Below are 27300 nucleotides of genomic sequence, written 5' to 3' on the forward strand. Positions count from 1 at the left end.
ATAACGGCTCTGTTTACCAAATAGCTTACAAACTTCCTGTAGCTTAAGCACTCTAATATGGAATAGTTCCCTGTCAATATTTTAAAAACTGGTTTACTATCATTAAGCTTATAAATAAAAATGTCAGGAGGTTTTTAAATTTCAAACATTAGCATGTTAATACTTTACAAGAATACAGTAGTGATTTATACATTATTATTCATGTACTATGAATATGAAACGATTCCCAAGCCAAGATAATAACATATTTATAAAGCTTGTTTCATACTTAGCTACTAGTATGTATTTTATATAAAGCAGTTAGGTATCTCGAGTATCCCCTGAATCAACATAATTTCCACAAGGTTGGCAACAGCCAAAGAATTAGATGAAATGAAAAATAATAATTAAAACCAAAATAATTAAAACAAATTTAAATTCTTTAAAATGTTTGTCATTTAGAGTGCTTAAGCTACTGCAACTTGGCTCTCTTCATGGTCTTTTTTAGTACAAAAGAGCCGAGTACTACGTTCTGTAACTTTCCTGGCTGACTTACAGCTTCCCACCAGATGCAAACAACAGTGAACCTACTTAAGTCAAGTAAACCTGACACTACTGAAATCTTTCAGACATCATGCAAAATCAAAAATGTTAATCCCAAGGAGGGGGGACAAAAAGGGGAAAAGCTCCAAAGCAAGATGACACACAATAGTAGGATAATCAGAGATAAAATAATTGCCTGGAAAGTTTTTTTTTTAGGTATTTTTCTAAAGTCAACGAGACTTTTCCTCATTGCTAATATAATAAAATACTGGCAGAGGAAATAACACTTTTCAATGAAGAGTGGGGAGTATACGTCCAAGCTTGTGTGGGTCATAGTTGTTAAATGGCAGGGATTATGGAGACAAAGTGAGCCAGCAGAAGGAAGAGGATTTTACGGAAGGGCATGTATTCTGTGGCAATACATTTGTTAAATCAACAAGAAATAGCTGACAAATGAAATAAGTATCTATACCTGTATTTATAAATAGAACAATCTGATCTTCCTGAGGCAAATTAGTTGACAAATACAGGATTTTTTCATTAACTTATATGAAACTAAATAAACATATCCGATTTATATTATCATGGCTGGAAAGCATAAAATCTATCTAGACATTTTTGTAATCACGTATCAATTTTGATTGGGATCAAAATTCAGAGGCACAATCAATGAAGATTATTTCCGACAGCCATGATGCAAAGACCTGGCCTTCCCAGGCAGTGCTAATTTCATGATTTACTTACACACTTCCTGTGGTAGAGCTGCTATCAGTGAGGAAAGATCCATTAGTCCTTTCCATCTGGGCCAGCCTGAAAAATGAAAATAAAGAGGTTCCATAAGGTGGCCCCATTGGGCATGGTCAACTGAGGTACATTCTCTGTTGTTCTCAAACTGTCATAATTCTGACAAAATATGAAAAGGTCTAAATCTCCTAATAAGATTGGGAATTTAAAACAACATCTAAAGTTCAGTAACCTCTCTATCACCACTGCCTTAAGGCTTGTCAGCCTTCATCTTTTACCATGCTATATAGACTCCTAATTCACCTAGGCTCCTAACTGATCTCCCAGGCCCTACAATGGGTCTCCATTCTCACAAATCTGATTATGCTCCTCTCATGTCTAAAGACTCACCATGACCCCCTTTACCTAAGACATAACCCAACTCCTTAGCAAGTGGGGCTTCATTATCAGACTTCAGCTTCTATTCCTTCACTCCTCACTCCTTTAAACAAGCCATGTTCTTTCCCAGCTCAATGCTTGTAAGTATGTTTTTCCACTAGTCTAAGCCTACCTTTTCCCAGAAATTCTATCTGGCCAAGATGCAGTTCAAATGTTACTATTTATATGATGTTTGAACTAACCATTTTAGGAATAGCTAGTTGCTAGCTCCACAGACACTTCCTATATACACTTCTTTTCTGAAAGTTTGTGCAAGCCAGCAAGACCAGCCTGTACTCTATATTGTTTAAGGACTCTAAAATAAACCTCTATAATAAAGCATTAGCATAAACTTAATTACATATTGTAATTCATATGCGCACCATCTCCTGAGAACACTTTCAGTTCCTACACTCATTCATTGAAATGGGTTATATTATCTAAATCCTGCTTGTCTAGTGTTTGGATTCTCATGAGCTCAATAATCACATCCCATGGAGATTCACTCTTCATGGAATGTATAGCAAGTGTTTGGTAAAGTGCAAGTCACAACATGGAAAGATGAGAACCAAGATTCCAAATATAATGGAGTCACAACTCTTGCAAAACATCTCTTAACTCAAGGCATGTCAATGATATAGGATTCATACAGCAATAGATACATTCTGGGTGGCTGCGCAGCGGAGGGCTCCCATCAAAGTCTCTTACCGTGTGGCATACTGTTCTATTCTAGAATGGGTGTCATCATGAAACAGCTGCGGAGACTGTGAGGGGCTATAAAAGAAAAAGCAAAGAAACAGTTTTATGCCCAAATATTGATAGACGTCACTATTAGGAATGTTAGCTTAGTTAAACAGTGAATTTGCCATGCAAACAAACCATGAGGATTGTTACCCAGGAGGCAGACTATTCTTTTAGTTCAAGAGTTTCATAATTACCCCATGCTAATGACACCGATCAGAGTATCGGCTCCTGCAGATGGAGCTGTGAATACTCACTCATAGTGCTCCGGCCACATGCTGATGAGTGTGACAGGACTGCAGAGGGGGAGAGGGAAACAGAAGTCACAGAACTAGCACTTGAGAGCAATTGCAGACAAAAGCAGTGGGAGTCTGGGCGAGAAGACATTCTCAATTGTCTTCCACTCTCACGTTTGGTTGCCCTGAGGTACACCATGGGGAAATCAAAAGTAGCAGAAGTCCCTGTTTATTCTAGAGAAGAAGCTGCGCATTCAAGTGCCTGCAGGGGCTTTTCACAGATATTATAGGACATTTGTTACAGGAGAGCAAACACATCTTTAAACAGTCTCATTGAAAAAAAAAAAGAAACAAAATGCTCTACAATAGCTCAAAAACATGGAATAATTGAAAAGATAACACTCCATGATATACCGAGAGATGATGCAATCAGATTCTTGTTTTTCCTGGAGAAGAAACTTGGTCAGAAATTCCAAAGACTACATTATATATTGATGGCAGAGTTGCAATAAAATGAGATTTTTCTGATTCCCTGTCCAGTTTTAAATGTAAAAATTCAAACCCGAGTATGCACAAAGTAAAGTATCTCAACCTCCCAGAGACGCTGAAAGAAGATGCTACACCTAAATCCTCTCCCCTACACCCAGCCCCAAATTTCACATTATCAATAAAGCTGAAAGCAACTGATGATGATACACTTTCTTCAAACAAAATTTTTTCTGGAAGTTCAATCTATGAAAATGATAAGGAAATGTGTTCTTGCCTGAATCTGGAGCTTGATCCTTCAGTACCACTCCCAGCCCTGGGGACTCTCCAACCTCAAAAACTGCCTAGAAATCCTCACGTCTCCATGAAATATCTTTTGAAAACTGAACATAATGAAAAACACTACTTTTTTTTTTTTTTGAGGAGAGTGGGGTGAGGTGCTGATGAATGTGGGAATTTAAAAGTCTAAAGAAAATCAGTTCTTTATTTAATTAAATAAAAAGTCTCCCACACAAGCTCATGCTGATTGAAACAAAGAAGAAGAAAAGTTTAAATTATTCTAGATCTGCTTGATTCTGCTATTTCTATTATACATAGAAACTTAAGAAAAAGTTAATGATCTCATTAGCTGCTACTGGAAAGCACAAGTTAATGTCTGAATAACAAAGATTAAAAGGAGATGAAGGGCATCTTATTGGGCTGAAAAACTAAGACTATTTGGACCGACTTTCAAAAATAGGCATTAATCCAGTCTGTGTTTGTCAGAATATTTGTAAATAGACTTAATCATCCACGTATAAGCTAGTTACAACAATAATGAAACAACACAGTATTATTCAATCGTCTTTTACATCATTACTTTTCCTTAACTCTGAGATATGGATGTTAAATGTCAAGTGAATGATTTGCTATAAACTTTCCAAAAAAATAGTAGCTACTCAAGAGAGTATTTCTAAAATTCAAGTGTACTACACAACACCTGTGGCAAACTTTAAGCACAAGAAAAATATGTACTTTTGATCTTAATTGAACTTGGAAAAGCTTTGTGAAACTGCATGACTGGTTCTTGTGAAGTTAATTCAGTTAGCACAAAAGTGATTCCCTGAACTAAGATAAGAATGGCAGACGTAGAAAGCTGAACCGAAGTTCTCGAAAGTGTTTTATATATTGAGAACATAGAATTCTAAGAAAAGAAGTAAGATTTAAAAAATCAAACTTTAGGCCTCATTGACTTCAAAATATTTTGATTTGTAGAAAAAAAAAAAAGGTTAAGTGATAAATTTTCTCATTTAATTCTGGGAGATAAAAACAAGGCAACATCCCACTGCATAGTTAGAGTCTATAGTTAGAGAGGGTTCAAAATAAGACACAGTTAATAATGTAGCCTATCCCTGCTTTCCAGAGCAGGGGCTGAATGGGGTGTTTTGGTTAATCACACACTAATATGCAGTGAATTAGACTCTATTAAATATACTTAATATTTTATAAAATATAATCCAGACTTTCCTTGAAGAACTTAATGATTCTTTCAATTCCTTACGCTTCCAGTCTTTTGCCTTCTTCAATCCATTTGCCCCAGAGTAGGTGGGGCCCCAGTGTGCTCTCACATATAAACCTTCAATGGTTCCCTACTGTTTTCAGGATAAAATCCAAACACCTTGGCACGATTTACAAGGCCCTTCATTATGTGGGTCCTGCTTCTCTCCCCACTCTCATTTCTTGCCACTATTCCCAGCTTCCCATCCCAGTTTCCCAAATGATCTTGTCTCTGGGATTTTGAAAATACTTCCCTCGCCTAGAAACTCTCCTTCTCCTCCTCCCACACCAAACCCTGCACGTCTGGCTCTATGAATCTTCCCCGTCTCAGTGTAGCTGAGACTTACTTTCTCACTTCCTCCCGGTCCAGGAGTTGGTTCTTGCTCCAGTAAGAACTCAAAAGGACCATGAAACTCATCTATTCCACTTTAACCAATACCAGGCAGAATTGTCTATTTTACTTCTTTGATCTTTAGGGAAACCAACCTACCTTTTAGCCAATAATAATCTCTCACAATTCTCAAATGACTTCTATTTTTAGCTTGTTTCTTAGGTTTATTTTCTCTTTTTAAATTAACATATAATGTATTATTTGTTTCAGGGGTACAGGTCTGTGATTCATCAGTCTTACACAGTTCACAGCACACTGGGAGCACACTGGGGCCCCACCTACTCTGCAGCAAATGGATTGAAGAGTTATCATTGCTCACCACAGCAATGGTAACTCTTTAATCAAGTTCTACTCATTTATTTTGACTTATTTTTTGAAAACTCTTGCACATATAGTTACCAAATTAACTGAATAAACCTAAGCATGGGTTTGTTTAGTAATAACTCATTTTTCTCCCAAATCCCCTCTATGTATGCATGTATAATTACTGGATAGGGGATAAGACATCACATTTTGCAGGGATGAAAGAGAAAGATGCAAAAGAAAATTCTAATCAGCTTCATAAATAACTTCAACACATTTACCACTTGACTGGTTTTTCTCCAATGTTCTCTCACAAATAGGAGAATAAACAAAATCAAACTTTACTACCCACTCACATAAATTGTTACACCAGAAGATTAAGTGGCCCTGTACTAGAAAGGGCTCAGCAAAAAAATGAACTATACTGACTTCAAGGATGCGTTCTAGAATTAAAAAAAAGAAAACCTGCCCACTCTATCCAGTATTTCATAAATCTTTTTCAAAAAGCATCTTGTGACATCTGATTTAATCTTATACCCCTTCGTTTCTTTCTCTTATTTTCCTCTCCCTGAAAATGCGGGCAAATGGATGATAGACGAAATGAAGCATTTTCAGAATTACAGCCAAAAATCATAGCACAAAACTATTTGGTATGCTTTTCTGTTCTTTTTCATCTGAGTGTCTTTAACTAAGTCACTCAGAATAGAATGATTGATGTCAATAATTATTTTGACATGAAAAGGCAAATTATCAAAAATGCATAAAAGGAGTATAAAAGATCGATCTAGATGCATGATTCATATGAAGGATGTAGATATTTGAAATGGGACACAAAATGCCAATGGTTTATCCTAAGAGTGAAAGGCGCATCACTAGTTCAAGCCTATCAAATTGTCCTGTAAACAAAAGCACTATGTGATCATTCTATGCTTCAGGCAGCTACTCCAAAGGTTAATTAGATCTGATACCAAGGGAAGTAAAATTGTGCGTTTATCATGGTGTGTTCAGCCCAGTTAAACTATATATTAGACAGTAAAACAAATAAGAATGTAAAATCATATAACCTTTTGAAGAAAAAGACAAAAATATATCCACAAAACAAAGAGAGAACCAAAAATCTACTTTTCCTTATGGATTTTAAGTATTTGAATAGCTCTCTGTAAATTGAAATTGCTCCAAAAAATTTTACTCTAAAATGTACTGTGGAAAAATAACTGGGAGGCATAATATTTTAATTGTACACAGTCTGATATCGAGCAAAGTTATCAAAAAGTTACAATTTTTCTGTATGCTTTAAATGTGTGGTATTTTGGGATCTATCAACATACACAGTTGTGCACCCATAACATTATATATTGAGGGATCAAATATCTACTGTGCTTTGGCTGTGGTCTTTCTTCTACTTCTTAGAAGTTCCACAAATCAACAAAAAACAACAACATACATTTGTACATAAACTCAGCAAAGTCAATGGTCTACAAAGCTTTATATGGAAAAAAAAATCCAAGCTAAATAGTCTATCCCTCCATTTTGACATCTTTGAGTCGTAGATTGTTCTAATACTAGACTATGACTGCTCTCTGCATATCTCTCATACACCCAATAAAATGAACTAACAGTTTTGAAGGTTAAAGAAAAAAAGACTGATTTCACAAAAATTGCACTCAACACACTTCTTATACTTCTCACTACAATTTTCTTTACAGGAGAATGTAGAAAACTTCACACTTCACACCTCTGAGCTTTTCTAGAGTCATTTGAGAGGGCATCTTTCTGTAACTAGAACATCACTATTTTTATGACTAGGCACTTTGCTAATGATTAGCAATAAAAGTTAATTTTTTCCCAAGATTCAAGCACAAGAAAATTGCCTCAGCAGGTGCATTTATGCTGCGATTTTGAAAAGTGATTCAAAGATTTAAAATCAGATCTATTTTGATCTTGATATATCATTGTTTAATAATTTAAACTTCTTGCATTTCTTCTGGCTTGCTTTAAGAATTCTTTTTCTTTTCACTTCAGGTTACAAGTTGTTATTTTTCTTTTCTTTATAATGCCATAGTAATTTTGCTATTTTGAGATTTTTTGTTTCATTTATGTTTATAAACTCAAATTACATACTTTTAAGAAATTTTGTCTATTTTATGTACCTATAAAGCTATCTCGTTTTGCTGCCTTCATGCTCAAGAGAAAAGAAATTAAAAATATTTCATCAAGATTTTGATGAGATTTTAGCACAGGTATATATGAATCAAGATAGTCAATATTATTAATAAATTTAAAGTAAAAACATGTAAAATAAGTGTAAAACATACTACATGAAATAGCAAACCCCTTCCCACAGGAGGAAAAATGGAAAATGAATAAAATCATGAAACAGTGCATGACACAATTGGCTTTAAGTATTTTTAAGAGGAAAAGAGATGACCAAGGCAAAGGTTGAACACACAGTAATACATATTTTTAAAGTGGAGGAACACTTTACCTAAAATTTTAGCTGTGGCATTGTCAAATCAAACAGCAAAAATTCATGTTGTGAAGACTGATTCCAAGGTTATTTACCTCTTTTAAAATGAAACATTTTGCACGTGATGTGCTGAGCACCGGGTGTTATATTGACCTGATGAATCATTGAACATTATATCAAAAACCAATGATGTACTAATACCTTGGCTAACTGAATTTAAATAAAAAAATAAAGTAAAAATTTTAAAAAATGAAACATTTTACCAAAACACAAATTCTTTCTGGTATCAGATAATTTCTCTTGTATCATTAACATAGTAAGAGACAACATCAGAGAAAAGGGTACATAGAAGTTTCAATATTAAAATTAAACTTACGTTTCTAAGTTGTCACCTTCAAGAACTGTCTGGACAGGCAGGTAGCCAAGCCGAGGATGTTTGGCAAAGTATTTCTTTGATCTGAACTTATTCTTCAGCACCTTTGTGAAGTCTCGTACATCTTCCCCAGATGTTGTCTAGGAAGTTGAAAAAATTGTACTTCCTTCATTAAAATGGAAGGAGATATCTAGCTATAATAAAATTCGAGCAGATATAAATGACAACAGTTTCAGTAGCTTTATGTATTTTTGGAACAACAAAGCATGTCATGAAATCACACGACAACCAGGACTCATCGTTAAATAATGTCCAGCAATCAGTTTGTAATTTTTTAATTTTCATAACTAGCTCACTTCCCCAATATTTAAAAAATTGGGCCAAAAAGTAAAATTAGTTTTGGCGATGTTATTGGTTGATTCCTATTAATAAAAGAGCTGTGATTTGCTATTGTGTGTTTAGTGATGATGAAGGATTTTGGATATAATACGGTTTTAACTAAAGTGAATAAATGAGGGTGAGCTATATAGCTCCTACTGACTTCACACAAGCCAGCATATATTGAAGTCTGGAAAAGGAGAAAGCAATAAATAAGAGAGAAGGAACAGGGCCACAATATTGTAAGAAATACTGTCAGTTTGTCTTTCCCAACCATACAAACATATAATTATTTGACATGGACTTAATTTGTAATGCGATATAAAATGTTACTCTTTCCTTGACCATTTCAAGATGATTATTAATAATCATTTAGGGTGAGGTGAGCTGAAATCTATCCCCACCCCATCCCCTCCTCCTATCCCATGAACTGTTCCCGAAGCCTCACCTTCTTACTCCCTATCACCAATTCTAGTTTTTATTTACAATATGTTATACAGACACCAACTTCAGTCCTTGTGAAGAGGCCTTTAAAATATTTACACTACCTGCAGAGAACTGAATTAAAACCTTGTTCGTCTGACTCCTAGTTGGCCATTCAACCTAAACCTGGACAGACCTCACTCCTATCACTTTACAAAACAGAGAACTTTTCTATAATAACAAACCCAGTACTAAATACGCTGCTCACTTGCTGCCTGCCCCTCTCTCCTTGCACCCTCCCCAGTCCATCTTTTCCTCCATGACAAGCATGCCCGGGACTCACACAAACTTGTTTTGCAAACAGAAGCTTAAAAAATATAACTATTTTTTAAAACAACTAAATTCTGAGTCAGCCCTTATGTGGTTTTGTTGCTTTCCATCTGCTCTCATTCTACCTAAATGTGTCTGCTTCTAGTACACAATTAAGAGAACTTTTGATTCTCTAGGCTTGCAGAGCAGAGAGGAATAAGCCCAAGCTATTTATAATGTAAGCTCATCAATTTTAATTTTACTAAAAAAAAAAGTACAGCAAGGACCACCCACATCGTCACTAGGCCTTTGCCATCAGACCCACAGTGTCCAATCTTTTCCTGAATTAACACAGAATAAACTATATAATGTCTGTAGTTATTTAGGTACAGATCCTTCCAAAGATAAAGAAGAATTTTTTAGAAAATAAGCTATTAATGAAAAGAAAAAGAACCCAAGGCACTCCATAGAGGAAAAGTGTTGCTAAGAGAGACGATGGTTTGAGGGTGCTAAGACCTAACCAGATAGAACAGGAGAAATAAGCAGAATAACATTTGGGAGTAAAGAAGGAAATTCTTAGAGAAGGGATGCCTGGGACTGAGAATAAAGCCAAAAGGACCTATCACCTTATAAAGGACATTTGGACCTCTGGTAATGGGTTTCACAACTGCGGCTCATTACATTTACAGAGACGTTCTCCCTGAAATGTTTTGATAAAGAGGAAAAGAAGGGAAGAAGCTTTCCATGACAGAAATACAAAAAGAAGACCCCAATGCAAAGATAAGCATTTATGACTCAATTTATTTTTCTGTCTGCTCTTAACACCTTGTTAATATACAGAGAGGTACGGAAGTACTGGCCTCCATTACCTGGTCCACCTTCTTCTGGCAATAAAAACGTTTTACCAGTTAGCCCAGTGGTTTTCAAGCCATATCCAGGCTTTCAATTCAGGTAGCCCTGAGTGGCGCGGGTGGGGCAAAAGGCCAGGGGGGCAAGGTACCAGGACACTTACCAGTCAGCCTCCGCCAGGGCAGTATACAACACAGTGCTTTTTATATATTCACAGGGTTGTGCAACCATCACCTCAAAAAAGAAACCTTGTACACACTCGCGATCACTCCCACCTCCACCCTAACCCCGTTGCCTCCCCTCAGCTCCTGGCAACCACTAATCTACTTTCTGTTTCTTGGATTTGCCTATTCTGGACATTTCTTATAAATGGAATCATACATACAGTCTTTTGTGACTGGCTTCTTTCACTTAACATAATGTTCTTCTAGCTTATCCATATTTAGGTTTCAACATGAACTTTTGCTTGGGGGAAAAAATGACACATCATTCAAAAGTACACGTCCAATTCCACATCAAACATTCTTTAGCTAAAGACATTCCAGACATGGAAGAACAAAGCAAAACCAACCAACCAACAACCAAAAAACCCATCTCCCACGAAACAAAATACAAAAAACAAATAAAAAGTACCCACCTGCTTCCCAAAAAGTTATAGCAGGCGCTGAAGTTAATTGTGATGATGCTCAAATTTAGTATTTGAAAAAAAGAGTGCATTCTCATGCAGAAATAGCATATTTTTATTTCCTCATGAATTTTCATATCAAGGGGAAAAAAAACTTCCACCAATACTTACAATCTAAACGCACTGAATTCACTAATGCCATAAACTTTATGTAATATTAAAAGAAAAAGTGGAAAGTAATTCAACCCACAAATACCAGGTGTTATATTCAGGTTAGCAAAATGTAATTCTTTAGTTGAAAGAGAGCCAAGAAAATGAATTACACCTATTTTCTCACCAAAAAAAAAGTTAAAAGATATTTTTACATATTTGGTCTAATTTGCTACCTAATATCTCTCTATTTCAAAGCACTAGAGCAACAGTTTGGTAAAAAGCAAAAAAGAGGACCACCCACCTAGCATAATGAATATAATCAAATTCAACTCTATCTTCAAGCTAGGTATAATACTTTGTTCTCTTTCTTTTTAAAGCAAATAACTATTGATATTATGATCTGAGGATGAAATTGAAAGAATCACTCATTACTACACAAATTATCCAACATTTTAAGTTATCCATGTATTTCTTGAAAGACTAGGTTTTTATTTATTGCTGTTAAGAAAACAAAGAAGGAGAACAAAAGATTTTGTAGATCTCATTATATGAGACAAGGGGAACATAAGGGCATAGAACTCTGCACCTTATAAATAGCTTTCCTTCATTCTCTTTTTACCATCAAGGGTGGTAAGATTACCATTACTTTTTTGACCCCTTCAAAAGCTGACACCCAAGCTTTCAGACCTACAAGTCAGTAAGGAGAAAGCTGCTCTTGCAAACCTGGGTTTTTTCACTATACCAGCACTATATCCCTTCTCCTAGAAAAATGCAACAGTTCTAAGTTTTGTAAGAGAAAGAACCCATAGCCATTGACTAAAATACCTATTATTACATTAAGCTACCCTGTGGCTGATTTTTACCAATTCATATTGAAATGTCATTTTATGACTTTTAAATTGTATGTCCAAGACACGTTTTGTGTAAGTAGAATTAGAAAAAAATGACACATGAAAGAGAAAAAAGAAAAAATTAAAATTGCCTGCTCTTTGACCACCTAGGGATACCCACTCTTAAAATGTTTGTGACTGGACTGATTTTTTTAATTCTTTTTATTGTAAAACAAAACACAGATATATAAAACTATATACAACAAATGCATGGCTTAGTGAATATATAAGTGAATATGTAAGGCAAATACCATCCAGTCAGGAAATTGAACTTTGCCAGACATTCCAGAAGTCCCTTCCACATGCCTCGTTCCATCCCTTTCTTTCCATAATAACCATTATCTTCATTTTTATGAGCAACAACTACCTTGTGTGTAAAAAATACTTTTTCACCCCAAAGTCTATCCCTAGATACTTTAGTTGCTCATTTCAAAAAATCTGATATATTTTAACTCACTTTTAATCTACAGATTTCTCCTCCATACTTGCCATTTCCTTACAGTTTATCTGTTGGAAAACACAGGCAATTTGACCTAGCTAAACTTTGCTGATTGCATATTTTTGGTGCAGTTCAGCAAATTCTTCAGGCCTTTGGATATCCTGCAAACTGACAGCTGAATCCAGAGAATGCATCAGCTTCAGGGATCATCTGGCAAGACTATCAGTAGTGTTCGGTAGGCACATGATGTCTGGTTATCATTCTTTTGTGAGCCTAGCAGATTTCATGCTAAATGCCTATATCCACTCAATGGGGGCTTCAAAATGGTGGCATTCTAATTCTATCATCCATTTTCACTTATTAGTTGAAATAATTCTATGAAGGCATGTCCCCTTGACCACTCTTCGGCCACTCCGTAATACAGTTCATTCAGGAAAGGCAAGATTACATGTTTGATTTTTCCCTTTTATTGACCAATTTTCCCAGTAATACATTCCTATCATTCTCCAAAGATGACCAATTTTTAAAAATTATTTTCATGTATCATTAATGAACTTGTAGGTTTTTAACATATTTGATGGGTTTTGGGTCCATTGCAATTATTATCATTATTGAAGATCAAACTGTCCTATCTTTGGCCAGTAGGCGCCCCTTCCAGTTAACCCCACTTAGTTTAAGCTCTATAGGTAACAGAATATTTAATGGTCTCTACCTGTCCTTAGGATGTTACTTCTCCATTTATTTTGTTTTTCTGAAGCCTGGTCTTTAGTAAATCTTCAAGAAGTACTCATAGGACCAGTATTACCTGAGTTCTTGTATGTTGGTGATAATTTTCCTGGGTCCTTACTAGATAGTAGAAGGCTCGTTTTTCTCAGTATAAAATCCTTGGCTCACACGCTTTTTTCCCCTGAGTTTCTTAAAAATGTCCTTCCATTTTCTTTTGGTATAAAGCTTTGCTGCTGATCATTTAATTTTCTTTCCTTTTAAGTCACATTGTTCCTTTTGTTTAAATGACTGGAAGATTTTTTTCTTTGACTTTGAAGTCCAGTAATTTTATCAGAACATATTATAGTATTGGTCACTCTGAGTCAGTGTTCTCAGGCATGTGATATACTCTCAGTATACAGTTTCACCTTTTCTTTTTTTGGTGGGAAGGAAGGTTTTTCTTGAATTTTTATTTTTAGTGTTTGTTCTGTCTTACTCAGGGTTCCTATTCTGCATTTCTGTTATTCATACTTTCAATTTTTTCCCCTATCTTCAATATTTGTCATTTTCTCTTGGATCTTTTATATTGTTTTCTTCATTTGACTTTTAAAGTTTGTTATCTTATTCACCTTCTATTTCTCTCAAGATATTTACCTGTTCTATTTATTAAGACTAAAATTAATTAGTCAACTTTTGAAATGAGTTTTTTCTTTTATTTCTAATTCTTTCCTGAGTTCTGTCACCTCACCCTTTCCAAGATTTTCCAGTCCTGATTTATGTTTTCTTTCGTGTGTTGGATCATTTTCTTAAGCTTATTTTAAAATAGTAGGTTACAGTTTTGACCTGTTCAAGGAGCACATATTTCTGGTATGCTTTACTATACTTATATTATTTGGCTCTTATATCTTTTCCTTATAATTGCTTTATAAGAGATTTGATCTTGATACTTTCTGTTGCTCAATTTTGTCATTGTTGTGAAATTAATTTTACTAATTCAGGAAAGCTTCACGCAGGTTCAGGAAAGCTTCTCTAACTTCACAGGGCTCCTTCTTCCATTGCTTTTGCTGGGTATTCAAAAATAGGGCACTTGAGTTTGGGGATTTCCTGGTCCTATTCCCTTGCCCTACTCTGGACTAGACCATTTCTTTCTTTCATCTCTGTTGCTTTGACCTGCTATGTTGGTGTCATTCCTAGCAGTTTATACAGCTTGAGGCTCTTTTCCTGGAAGGAAGCCCTGGGGGGGTCAGGTCTAAGGACTCCAGAAGCCCAGAGCACCCCAGCATCTTCAGACCTTCCCCTCTGGGCCCCTCCCAGGTTCACAGCTCTGCTCCCAAATCAGCCCTTTGAGCTCTCCACTGAACACCTGCTGTCTGTTTTGGGGTTCTCCATTTCTCAGGCACCTTGCTTCCTTTTCTTTTATCTTACAGATAATGATATCTTCATGCAGGTTTTATGGCTAGTGGTGGCTTGTCAGCACCCAGATTTATTTTGGGGGATATCTTATTACCTAGTTTTATTGTAAATGTGGCCCAGAGAGTTGGCTTTTTGTCTAGTTGCTCTCTTTTTACGTAACTAATTTAGAAATAGGAAGAAAATGACAAAGACAAAAGATATTGAAAAATTCTACCACCATCTCCCCTAAATCCTTCTGGCTTGATTTTTAACAAGCACATAAGAACTCACATATCCAAATGAGGACTGCCTTTCAAATTGTCATTTTTGGAAAGCTAATGAAGGTGAGTCACTGTGAAAAACATTTTAAAACTAAACCTACACAGACAAGTGGGCTTTGAATACTCAAAATTATACTTCCCTCCACTATGCTGCTACTAAGTAGCACAGAGATAATATGAAAACTTATTTGGGTAATAACAAGTAATTAGTTCTCAACTTGCACCCCACCAACTAACACAAATGAATGCATAAAATACAAAAACATGTTGCTGAATTACAAATGCTTCCCTGGGGTAAGTCTGTGCATGTAACTCTCTACCAAAACCTTAGAAACTCCTGTGTAAATTGCCCTCAGATGATTTTTCACTCGAGTTCTATTTTGCCAACCAAAGTTGGTAGTATTTTAAATTTTCCTTCATTTTATTCCTTGACTGAGGACAAATACAGACATCATATAGAGCAAATTTAGAGTTAATCTATTTTTTACTTGTGTTTGTATATCTACATATAAATCCATATGTATTATTCTACATATCCCTGTTCATGTTTTAAACTATATATTCTTATTGTAAATGCTGACACCTATGTATTATTGAACTTCAAAAACATGGATATATGACTGAGAGTCTTTTCCTTCTTATTAATGTGAATTACAAGGAGCAACAAGGCGAAGGTACAAAAGAATCTACAATTTAGATATGCTAACCCTCACAGTATTGTAGTCAAGTAGATCTTTGAATAAATTGCTTTACTACTTCAGCTCAAAAGACTCCTCCTATTAACATGAAAGATCCACAAAGCAAAACATAAAAAGGACTATTAACAATGATGTCAAATAAGCTAGAGGCCAAAACATCCAACTTCTAAATACTTAGCAATTTAAGCAAAACACCAAACAACTGCAAATAAATAAGCAAAACCATATTTAGTTAAAATCTCCCCCAAATTCCTCTGGTCGGCTCATAACTTGGGATGGCAATATTATCTAATTCTTTAACAAATGCTCCTATTGTTAGAGCTTTAACCGTTAACTACAAAAATGAATAAATTTTAGACACAGTTAAAAAAAAAAAAGGAAGTACAAAGAGGAAAACCAAGGTTATATAAACAACACAGCCATTTGGCACATGAGTAGAATAATTAAACACTACCTGTACCATTTTGCACAAGTGCAAAAATCACTGTTGAAAAGCATCATCATTAGCAAGATTTATTTCTTAAACACAGAAGTCAATAATCTCAAATGGTATATGCATACTTCTAAGGAGTCCATCATTATCACAGGACTTATCTTACAGACGTTCCAATATTTTTTTTTATAATTGCAAAAACAACTTCTCAAGATTGATTTAAGTTTCATTGATCTCAAAAAGTTGAAATTCAGATACACTGAACTCCATGAATAGAAGGAAATCAGTAAGACAAGCTTGAAGCCTTTCAAGTTCTAATGGAAAAACATGAAACTAAAAAATTAGCATTAACAGAATCACCAAGGGGTCAAGAATAAGTAGGGTAATAAGGCATCCAATGGAAAATGGATGTTGTCCAAACCTCAACTTAAGAGCTAATGACACACTCTAAATGCACTGCACTTACTGGGACCACAGGGTAAGGTTAGCAAGAACTGAAAAGCCACTTCAGGATGCTGAGGTCAGAGAAGGAGCGATGATGCTGCACAATGAGCCTGCTGGCAAATGTCCCAAGTCTCATCTGATAAAGCAAGACTGCCAAAAACCAATGACACTAACGCGATGTAGAGCTTTCCAAAGAATGAAACAGCATTTTCTGATATTTGATTTTCAGAGTCTTGCTAACAACATATAGTTTGCAAAGAAAAGATGTGATTTCACTTTAAAAATAAAGCTTTTTGCAGCCTAGGGATAAATCCCACTTCGTCATGGTGAATAATCCTTTTAATGTACTGTTGGATCCTATTGGCTAGTATTTTGGTGAGAATTTTTGCATCCATGTTCATCAAGGATAATGGTCTGTAATTCTCCTTTTTGATGGGGTCTTTGTCTGGTTTGGGGATCAAGGTAATGGTGGCCTCATAAAACGAGTTTGGAAGTTTTCCTTCCATTTCTATTTTTTGGAACAGTTTCAGAAGAATAGGTATTAATTTTTCTTTAATTGTTTGGTAGAATTCCCCTGGGAAGCCATCTGGCCCTTGCCTTTTGTTTATTGGGAGATTTTTGATGACTGCTTCAATTTCCTTAGTGGTTATAGGTCTGTTCAGGTTTTCTATTTCTTCCTGGTTCAGTTTTGGTAGTTGATACATCTCTAGGAAAGCATCCATTTCTTCCAGATTATCTAATCTGCTGGCATAGAGTTGCTCATAATATGTTCTTAAAATTGTTTGTATTTCTTTGGTGTTGGTTGCGATCTCTCCTCTTTCATTCATGATTTTATTTATTTGGGTCATTTCTCTTTTCTTTTTGATAACCCTCCTACACTGTTGGTGGGAATGCAAGCTGGTGCAGCCACTCTGGAAAACAGTATGGAGGTTCCTCAAAAAGTTTAAAATAGAGCTACCATACGACCCAGCAATTGCACTACTGGGTATTTACCCCAAAGATACAAAAGTAGGGATCCGAAGGGGTACGTGCACCCTGATGTTTATAACAGCAATGTCCACAACAGCCAAACTGTGGAAAGAGCCAAGATGTCCATTGACAGATGAATGGATAAAGAAGATGTGGTATATATATACAATGGAATATTATGCAGCCATCAACAGGAATGAAATCTTGCCATTTGCAACGACGTGGATGGAACTGGAGGGTATTATGCTGAGTGAAATAAGTCAATCAGAGAAAGACATGTATCATATGATCTCACTGATATGAGGAATTCTTAATCTCAGGAAACAAACTGAGGGCTGCTAGAGTGGTGGGGGGTGAGAGGGATGGGGTGGCTGGGTGATAGACATTGGGGAGGGTATGTGCTATGGTGAGTGCTGTGAATTGTGCAAGACTGTTGAATCACACACCTGTACCTCTGAAACAAATAATACATTATATGTTAAAAAAAAAAAAGAAGAAGATAGCAGGAAGGGAAAAATGAAGGGGGGGAAATTGGAGGAGGAGACGAACCATGAGAGACTATGGACTCTGAGAAACAAACTGAGGGTTCTAGAGGGGAGGGGGATGGGGGGATGGGTTAGCCTGGTGATGGGTATTAAAGAGGGCACATACTGAATGGAGCACTGGGTGTTATACGCAAACGATGAATCATGGAACACTACATCGAAGACTAATTATGTAATGTATGGTGATTAACAAATAAAAAAAATAAAACTTTTTTTTTTCTTAGTAGAAAATTGATTTTTCTACAGTTTCTAGAAATACTGAAAGTACAAAACTTTGGTTTATTTCCCCATATATTTAATCAATATTGGCAAGAATATGCTTGAAACTGTTGCTTTAAAAGTAACATGCACTTGCTTAGAAAGTACAATACAAATGTGTTTTAAGTGTTATTAAAGTAATAAGCTGTTTCCCATGGAGGTATGTTTTTCCTGTCCTCTGCTCTTCTTACCAAAATCTCAATGAAACTATCAGTGCAAACTAGTCCTATCCGAACCTTGCACATAAGCAGAGAATTTGGTAAAGATTCTACTCCATCAATTTGAATGCCCAGAATAGCTGACATTGCAGACTTTTCTAGCAATAAAACTTTGCAAACATCCCATCTCTTCTCCCTGAGCTAACACATCTCTCAAACCACCTTCTTATTCTGGCTCACACTTTGGTTCCTTGTGCCTGTATTTGCCAACAAGCAAGTACCCTATTCCCTCTCATTTCTCCTTTTCTCTCCTGGACCACTGTCCCTTCCCAGATGCACACAGCCTCTGATTAATTACTTCCTTTCCCCAACATCGTGGACTCTGTGTTCTTTGATGTATATACACACTCCACTACATCTTGTTCATATCTGCAACCTCAACCCCTCTCTTTCAGTGAATCTTGATGGTCCTGTGATAAAACATCTCCCCTACCATCCTCTCCATGATGGGCTGTATAATCTCTCTCCCACAAAGGCCAAGAATAAAGGAGGTTTACAGCATTTTGCCCTTAGCCTCAGCCTTCTCACCAACTAAAACTAATGTGCCCGTCCACTCCCCTTTGACCATATGTGGCCAGACCCAGCTACCACCTGTCACCTTCTGGAGACATACTGATGATCTTCTAAATGCCACCTCATCTCAAAACCTTTTATGTTCCACATTAGCCACATACTGGGGTATGTCTAAACCTCAGACCTCATCACTACTCAAAACATTATTTGGTTCCCAATTTCTAACTTGGAAAAAAAAAATGTTACCCTTGCTCCTACTTCTTTAATATGAACAAACCTCTTCTTTCCCCCACAGCCCTTCTACCCCTTTTGGGATTTCTTCAGTATGGGGACAGCCCAAAGCAATCCCAGTATCATTAACACTTTTGTATCATTCACTCCCTTGGCCTTCAACTCTATCTACCATCCTTTAATTCCAAAGCGACTGAGCAGTGATGGAGTCAGTGCAAATCCTTGCCAATTAACCTCAGCTGCACTCCTATTGCAAGGTAGCAATCAATTTACTCATCTCTTGTTGACTCATGCTTGCCCCCAGTAGCAATTCCAAACCTTTTCCATGCTCCCTAATATTTAATCCTATCTAGCTCTCGCTCACTGGCAGCAACTGCATAAACTCTTAGAAATCATACATGAAACTCATCATCCTCTCTCTCTAGTTTAAAGGGATAGCTTTTACGCAACTGATGAATTATGGAACACTACATCTGAAACTAATGATGTATTATATGTTGACTTAACTGAATTTTTAAAAAGGGGGCTATCTTTTTTCTATGTCCTAACACACAAAAATGTGTCTAATGTGAATTAAATTTTGGTTATTTGCAACAGAGAATATAAGCAATTTCTTAAAAGATAAAATTAGGGTCACTTTCATTGTGAAATTACATGATCACAGACTTACTCCAATAAAAAAGAAACTGAAAATCTGCACATCTTTAATATAAAATGTCACTATTTTTTAAATAAATAATAATCCCTGAATTCAAACACGTAGGTCACAGGTAACAATAAAAAATTTTGACTATTATCTTGAGCCATAAACTTAGTCATTTAAAAAAAATACATAGTCCTAAATTTCTCCACATAGAGATCTTTACTTTCCTTCATTGTATTTTCACTGTATCTTCAGTCCCCAGCAAAATGCCTATATAACTGGATACCCAACAAACATAACACTCCAGCAAGCATACAGGACACAGTTTGCTAATGTGCCAAATTACATATATTTCCCTAAGGCAGTAAAATCACTAAATCCAGGCCACCAACTTTGAACAAATCACCTTTTCTAAGACTTAGTTTTCTCTTTAAAATGAGAATGAATTAGATGACTTCTCAGATCTTTCCAGCTTTAATATTCTATCAATAGTATTTATAATATCAGATATGAACTCATTTAGCTTTTATGAGCCAGCTTTAAGTGTAGTAAGAAAAAAGGAGTTAAAAAGAGAGTGGAGGGGATAAAAACACATGGAAAACAATACAAGATAATACACAGTCAAGTACTAACTGGTGAAACAGAAGCGACTGGTAGAGCCCGCAGGGTGAGGCGTCCTGGGAGGGGAAGCCGGAGGACGTTGGCGAGATTTTACACACCAGTGAGAGTTGAGCTGTTTTTGTGAAGGGGTGGGATTTGGAGGGATAGAGAGAGAGAGTGGTGACAGGGATGAAACAGAACCTATGTCATGCTGCTGTTTTAGATGACCTCTTACTGAGCCTAATCACTGTCCTTAAACTCCTTAAATGTACAAAGTGGGGTTAGAGAATGGTGGGAGAAAATACGAGTTTAAAAAAGTCATTTTCGAGAGAAAGAAGAATTCTACTTCACTTCTGTATATAGATGTTTTACTATCAGTTTCATAAAATGCCTTCATAAATTATGATAAGAGAATTCACACACCATTAGTCTGCTTACATCTGAAGACAAACATTGTTACAGTCAGCTGATGTGTTTGAAGAAATATTTCTGGAGCTTTGAGGGTTTAAAATAAGACTTCAGAAAACCTTTAACAATAAAACATTCAGATTCAGGAAGAAGAAAGTTGAAGGGGAAAGAAATGACGTCAGTAATATAACTAGAGCACCATCCCCACCACAAATGGAGATGCTCTATGAGAAATGCAAACGTCAAGATCTGCATGGAAAGGTTTCACCTATTTGCATGCAAACGGTGCTTATTATCATTGCATTGAAAAACTCAGATTTGAGTTCCTTTTCTAAGACAGACATCAAATGAGTTTAGGGAATGTTGGGTAAAAGACAGATGAAGTATTAAAAAAAGCTTACTTAAAAGAGGAGAGCAAAAATCCAAAGAATGTGGATGAAAAGAAAGAAAATTTGAGAACCATTAATTATTAATTCATTACTATTCAATTCAAGAGTATACCGTTCAAAAATTCAATTTACATATATTTCTAGTTACTTTATCAAAAGCTGTGGGGTCAAATGCAGAAAATAACCTGTCATAAGATGATCTATGAGTAGGCTGCTGATTAAGATCACTACCTAAACTCCAGAAAGAGGCAAAGGACCTCCCAAAGCACACCTACAAAAAGGAAGCCATCCTTTGCAATGCAGGAGAAGGACAACAATGATTTTGCAAAAATCTATGTAACAAGAAGAGCTTTGGGTAACCTACAGATTTCATTTTAAAATGAGTTTTTATTTATCAGTGAAATGCATCAGTGTATCAGTGATTCGCCAGCATTTCCAAATGGCCAATGACTACTGTTGAAGAGATGTAGATTTCAAATTGTGTGGGTATTTTGCAAAATCATTAGGAATTACATTTAAGACCTAGAAAAATAGTAATTTTATACATCTTTACTTACTTTATACATCTTTAAACATGTCATCATTTTTATACATCTTCAATGTATATTTACTTTGTGATTTTTCCCATTTTTTGACATCAGCTCTTTATAATCAGTTTCCTAAATGCCTACTTCTAATCATGCAAATATTAATACTATACTTCTCCCCAATTTCTTATAACGACCAGCAGGGTTCTGTACAATCTGATACCGCCTTTCTCTTTTATCTCATCTCCTACCACTCTCCCTTTGGTGGATGGAGAAATTCACCCTTTGCTTTCTGTTCCCCTATCATTCCCACCTCTTTCTTTCCCATCTGCCTGGATGTGTGACCTGCGCAGTTGCAGGGGTCCCACACGCACAAGCTCCCTAAGTTTGGGTTAATGCTCTGCTGTTGCCATCTTAAAAGTTATAAGACATTTTGAACAAGGGGTTCCACCTCTTCACGATACTCTGGGCATTTCAAATGACATAGCTGGTGCTACCCAGCACCCTCTCCTTGTGGAACATGCTCCATTTTTCTTCTGTGCTCCATCCACGCCAACCTCTTTCCCATTTCCAGACTTCTGTGTCTACTGTTTCTTCTTGGAAATGTGTTTCTACTAGTTCTTCACACACCTGCTTCTTTCTCATCCTTCAGTCTCAACTCAAATGTTAACTTCTCTGGCCGACCTTCCCTGATTTCTTTATCTAAAGTGCCTCCTCTAATCTTCTATCTCATTACCCATTTATTTCTTTAAAGGCGCTTACTATAATCTGTAATGATCTCATTTATTTGTTTCCTTGTTCCTCGTCACACATTCCCTCCTCCTAAATGGAAAGTAGCAGGAGAGACAGTAATCTTGTCTATCCTGGTAGTACAATGATGAATTAGAGCCGAGAGGAGTGTCTGACACAAGGTAAGTACTCAATGTTTATTTGTTGAGTGAATAAATATGTTAATCATAGTAATAAATGGTGCTTCATAAATTTTCTTGGAGGATCTTTATCCTAGTTAAAGTTATTATGCACTATGGGTATTTCATCTATTATAATCGTGCAGCATTTTCTGGAAATTTCCTCTCCATATACGGGGTACCTATTTGAGATAAGATACCCAAGACTGTGAGATTTAAACGTGTGTATTTTATAAGCATTGCTGTTTTTCTGTCAATTTATACTCGAAAAAGTAACTCAATTCCCTAAACCTAAAGAAAATGTACAGCTCTATGAGTAAATTTTGGTTCACTATTTGGAAGGAAGCTAAAAAACAGCTCTTGACAGCAAATGAAGATAACTTCAGAAAAAATAGCTTTAAATCAAAGAAACAATAAGAATCAGTGTCCAATGCTAGCGAGGCTGTAATGAAATCGGGGTATTAACAAAATGTGATAATAATGTAAAGAGGTATAAACATCTTTTGGAAATAAATTAACATGAAGAATTTTGGCCATAAAAATACTCATATTCATCAACCCACGTCATTTATTTCCAGTATTTTATATCATGGAAATATAATTTATGCAATATAGAGAAAGACCTATTTTCACAAAGATATTTATATGAGTGTTGTTTATAGTATCAGAAAATTGAAAATAAACTTGTGTCCAAATAGGGCGCCTGGGTGGCTCAGTTGGTTAAGCGACTGCCTTCGGCTCAGGTCATGATCCTGGAGTCCCGGGATCAAGTCCCGCATCGGGCTCCCTGCTCGGCAGGGAGTCTGCTTCTCCCTCTGACCCTCCTCCCTCTCATGCTCTCTGTCTCTCATTCTCGCTCTCTCAAATAAATAAATAAAATCTTTAAAACAAAACAAAACAAAACAAAATTTGTGTCCAAATAAATTTGAGGGAGTGGTTAGATAAATTTTAGTAATTCACTCAATTAAATATTCTGTAACTAGGAAAATTACAAGGGGACAGCATTTACTCTACCATATGTTCAGTGATTAAAGCAGGATCAAAATAACATAAATATAAAAATTAATCTTAACAAAATCAGAGATTTGATTTGATTTGATTCAGGAGCTAGATTTATGAATTTTTCACTTCCTCTGTTTTCTTTTTTGCTAATATAAAAATATGTAATTATGAAAACGTATTTTAAATGTGTCTAAAAGAGACATGGTTTCCATCACATAGTATCATTTTCAACGCAGGCCAGTGTGAGCTCTTAAAAAGAGCTTGCTACCAAGAAAGTTAAGTTTAAAATCAAAACACAGATGTAAATAAAATGTGATAAATTAATTTTTCTCAAAAAAGTATAATTATTCTATGTTAATGAATTCAACATAGATGTATTTGTTTATAAGAAAACAAAAAACACAAAATAGTTAAGCAATCTTAAAAGTGATTTTTTTTCCATAAAAATTTAAGTCTAAACATATTGAGTAATTTTGACGTTTGTTATTTCAAAAGCAATATGACATTTAAAAAAAACAAGAGGGATGCCTGGGTGGCTCAGTTGGTTAAGCATCCAACTCTTGATTTTGGCTGAGGTCATGCTCTCAGGGTCGTGGGATCGAGCCCAAGTCAGGCTCCTCACTGGGCATGGAGCCTCCTTAAGATTCTTTCTCTCCCTCTTCCTCTCTTCCCACAAACAAACAAACAAACAAACAAGAAGTGGCTCATTACTCACAGGTATACAATATTCCACCATTGGGTAATGTAATTTGTGACCTTTTGCTGTTCGACCCGAAAAAAAGCAACTCTGGCAGACATCATAGTTAAAATGCTTTAGGCTTCTATACCTAGAGAGAAGAAAAGAAAATTCATCAGCTTGCATGCCTATTATTTAGTCATGCCTATTATTTGCATGCCTATTATTTAAATCATTCATTGGTGGTAAGGAATGCCATTCACCCAAAGCACCATGGAAATAAAAGGTAGATTGGCCACAAAATGTGGAATTTTCTTAGTATCTTAGCTCCAAATTAGGGCCAAGAGAATCTTGGATTTCACAAGGGAAATTAATGAACTCACCTCCCAAGTGAAAAAAAAAAAAAGCAAATTTTTGGAATTCAAGTCTCTAACGCATGTTTCCATCAGTTTCAACATTATGTGAAGACAAATATCCACGTCAGAAGATTTTCTGTAATGTGTGAAAGTGAATGCAAATGGCCGAGAAGGAGAGTCATGTTTATTAGCTTGACACATCAAATTTTTAAAAATCCATTACACCATCAATAAGAAATGAATCTCAAAATTCCCTGACAAAGCTTCCTCCAGTGAGGGTGAACAGCAGGTTAATCAACTTCATAACAAAGTTGGGCAGAAGTAACACAAAGTGATCTGGTTACTTCTCAGTATTTAAATGTCGCTTTCTGACTACTAAGTTTGACCCCAAAGGCCTTGCAACATCACCAAATTCCATCGGGGCCATGTAAGTATAATGAGTCATACAATTATCATGCATGAACATTTCTGGGATCTATGTAAATAGAAATTCAGAAAAATCTCTGTTTCTGGAGCAGAGTGGTATAAATAACAATAATAATAATAATAAAATAAGCTTCATGTAGTAGCTATAAGAAGGAATGCCATTTTCAGATAGATGGAATATGCTAAGCATCCCATTTATTGAGGACACAACCCCCCAGTGGGAATCAGTAGGAAGGGATGAATGCTGAAATTGCAACAACAGAACAGAAAACAGTCTCCTGCTACCACGGGCAACAGATCATCTCACCTGAATCCAACAATTGGACATTCTTTACAGATGTTGCATTTAGCCTGATGCTTTGCAGTCTCAGCTGCTGCCACTCGATGTAAAACGGGAAGCCAGACCATGGACTGTGGTTCCAGACGCATCCAGTCTATAAACTCTTTCACGCTTATCTCTGGCTTATTGTTATTCTGGTAAAGAAACACATATACTCAAAGTGAAGAAAACCTCTTCATTTAAACTGCAGCAGGTGCTGCTTTATAATCTTCTGAAAATCTATATAAAGTGAAAGATAAGTTATAGAACTCTTTCCAGGTGAGTTAAATCATAAAATAGTTAAGGTTCTTCACGGAGAGAAAATTCTAGAATCTAAAATTAGAAAAAGCAGAAATTATCATATGGGAGGAAGAAAAAAAATCCCAAGACCTTAATAGGCTCAGATTTAAAACAAACAAACAAAAACCCCAAACCACACAATTCTTCGTACTATTTTCACATAAATATTTTAATCCTACAAAACTTATTCATCTAAGACAGTAAAAATTTGAGAAAGTAAAGACTCACTGGTAACTTCCCAAATTTGAAGGTCATTATAGATGCTAAATAAAAACTGGTATCTCTGTGTCCTGCTCCACCTGTTACAACATTACACTGGGAATATATTACCATGAATATACCTGGCAGCATTTCCAAATTGATTATGATTAATTGCATTAAATGCCTTAGTCTCTCTTTAGAACGTAATACTGACTAATTTTCATATGTGCAAAGTTAAATTTGTAACAACATCCTTCTCCCACGTTTGTCAAGGTCACCCTATGAACCAGTACACGGGAGAATCGTATTTAGAATGTTCATTCGGTATTTTTTTGTATTTGTAAAATAAGTAAAAGGGCCATTATAAAATCTAATAACCCATAACATCAATTCTCCTTAAAGAGATGGTGTGAGCTTTTTTTTTTTCTCAGCAATAATAAATCACTGGATATGCTTTGGCAAAATATCTATAGCCTTTTCCTTTATGCATACATATAACACCAGTAGTAACATTTCTAGAATGCTTTTATATACAGCAAGCATTAAAAAGAATTTTGGGGTTTGTATGGAAGAAAAAACACTAATCAATCAATTATGTAACTCAATATGTAGTTACACTTTCATGAGCATCAAAGGGAGACAGAGGAGATTCAGGTGAAAACAGATAGTAGGAGTACAGAACCTCACCTGAAGGGCTCAGAGAAGGATTTTCAGAGAATGTGAGGTTCAAGCAAAGATCAAAAGAAAGAATAAGGATCAGCAATGAGAACAGAGTTTGTAGGTGAAGGGTAAGGAAGACTATTCTAAACAGAGGGCACACGCCCGAAGGTGCTAGGGCATGAATGAAGGAAGGAAAACTGCACCTGGAAAGCAGACAGCAAGGGAATGAGGGGGAAAAGGTGAGGCCCGCAGCAAAGTCAGGGCCAAACCACAACAATCTAAGAGCATATTTTAATGATGTGGGGTTTTATCCATTGATAAGTAGTAAGTCTCCTCGAGGAGGTTGCTGTTCCTTGAATCAAATGTGCTTGAAGAAATAAAACACAAATGTACCAGGACAGTAGCCAATGTCTTCTACCATTTGGTTCCCTGTTTGAATTCTCAGAACATCCTCAACACCATTCCTGACACATTCTACGTACCAGTGATCCTTCGTGTTTACCTGTTGGAAGCAGCTGCGAACACTGGGTTCAATATTACTGCCCCCGAAAGCCGCTACTTCCCCCAGCTGCCGAGGGATCTGGATGGCATCGTGAAGTAACAGGCCAAGCTGCCTCTGGTCACACATTTCTGTGGGCCCCGCCACTTCCTTAAAGAGATCTACGAGGAGGAGAGCCCAGAGGTTAACTTCTATCGGCTGAGACTGTTCTTTTATGTAAACCATATCCTTGGTTTTGTCAATTGAATGATGTAGATTAAAAAAAAAAAACACATGGACATGAATCACATTAGTTATCGAGGGAGAAATTTCATGTAAAAACAATCCACTTTCTTATAGAAGTGAATACTTTTTAGAAAGAAATTTCCAAGTTCTAAAAATTAAAAAAAAAACACATAAATTCTCAATGCTTTTCAT

General features: G+C 36.0%; 1 protein-coding gene across 6 annotated transcripts in view; it reads right to left on the minus strand.

The window, feature by feature from the left end:
- Positions 1 to 27300, minus strand: part of UTRN (utrophin) — a 484838-nt gene that overhangs the window by 22230 nt on the left and 435308 nt on the right. For 5 of the 6 annotated variants that reach the window (XM_044917202.1, XM_044917200.1, XM_044917201.1 and 2 more), the window contains 7 exons: positions 26887 to 27044; positions 25212 to 25378; positions 24162 to 24273; positions 8220 to 8356; positions 2682 to 2720; positions 2392 to 2457; positions 1267 to 1332 (listed from right to left, as the gene is read on the minus strand). In XM_044917202.1, the coding sequence (XP_044773137.1) occupies positions 1267 to 1332; positions 2392 to 2457; positions 2682 to 2720; positions 8220 to 8356; positions 24162 to 24273; positions 25212 to 25378; positions 26887 to 27044 (745 nt within the window). The remainder of the gene's footprint in view (positions 1 to 1266; positions 1333 to 2391; positions 2458 to 2681; positions 2721 to 8219; positions 8357 to 24161; positions 24274 to 25211; positions 25379 to 26886; positions 27045 to 27300) is intronic. The other variant, XM_044917205.1, reaches the window with a different exon arrangement.

Source organism: Neomonachus schauinslandi, chromosome 8 (genome assembly GCF_002201575.2).
Source record: "Neomonachus schauinslandi chromosome 8, ASM220157v2, whole genome shotgun sequence".
Lineage (NCBI taxonomy): Eukaryota > Metazoa > Chordata > Mammalia > Carnivora > Phocidae > Neomonachus > Neomonachus schauinslandi.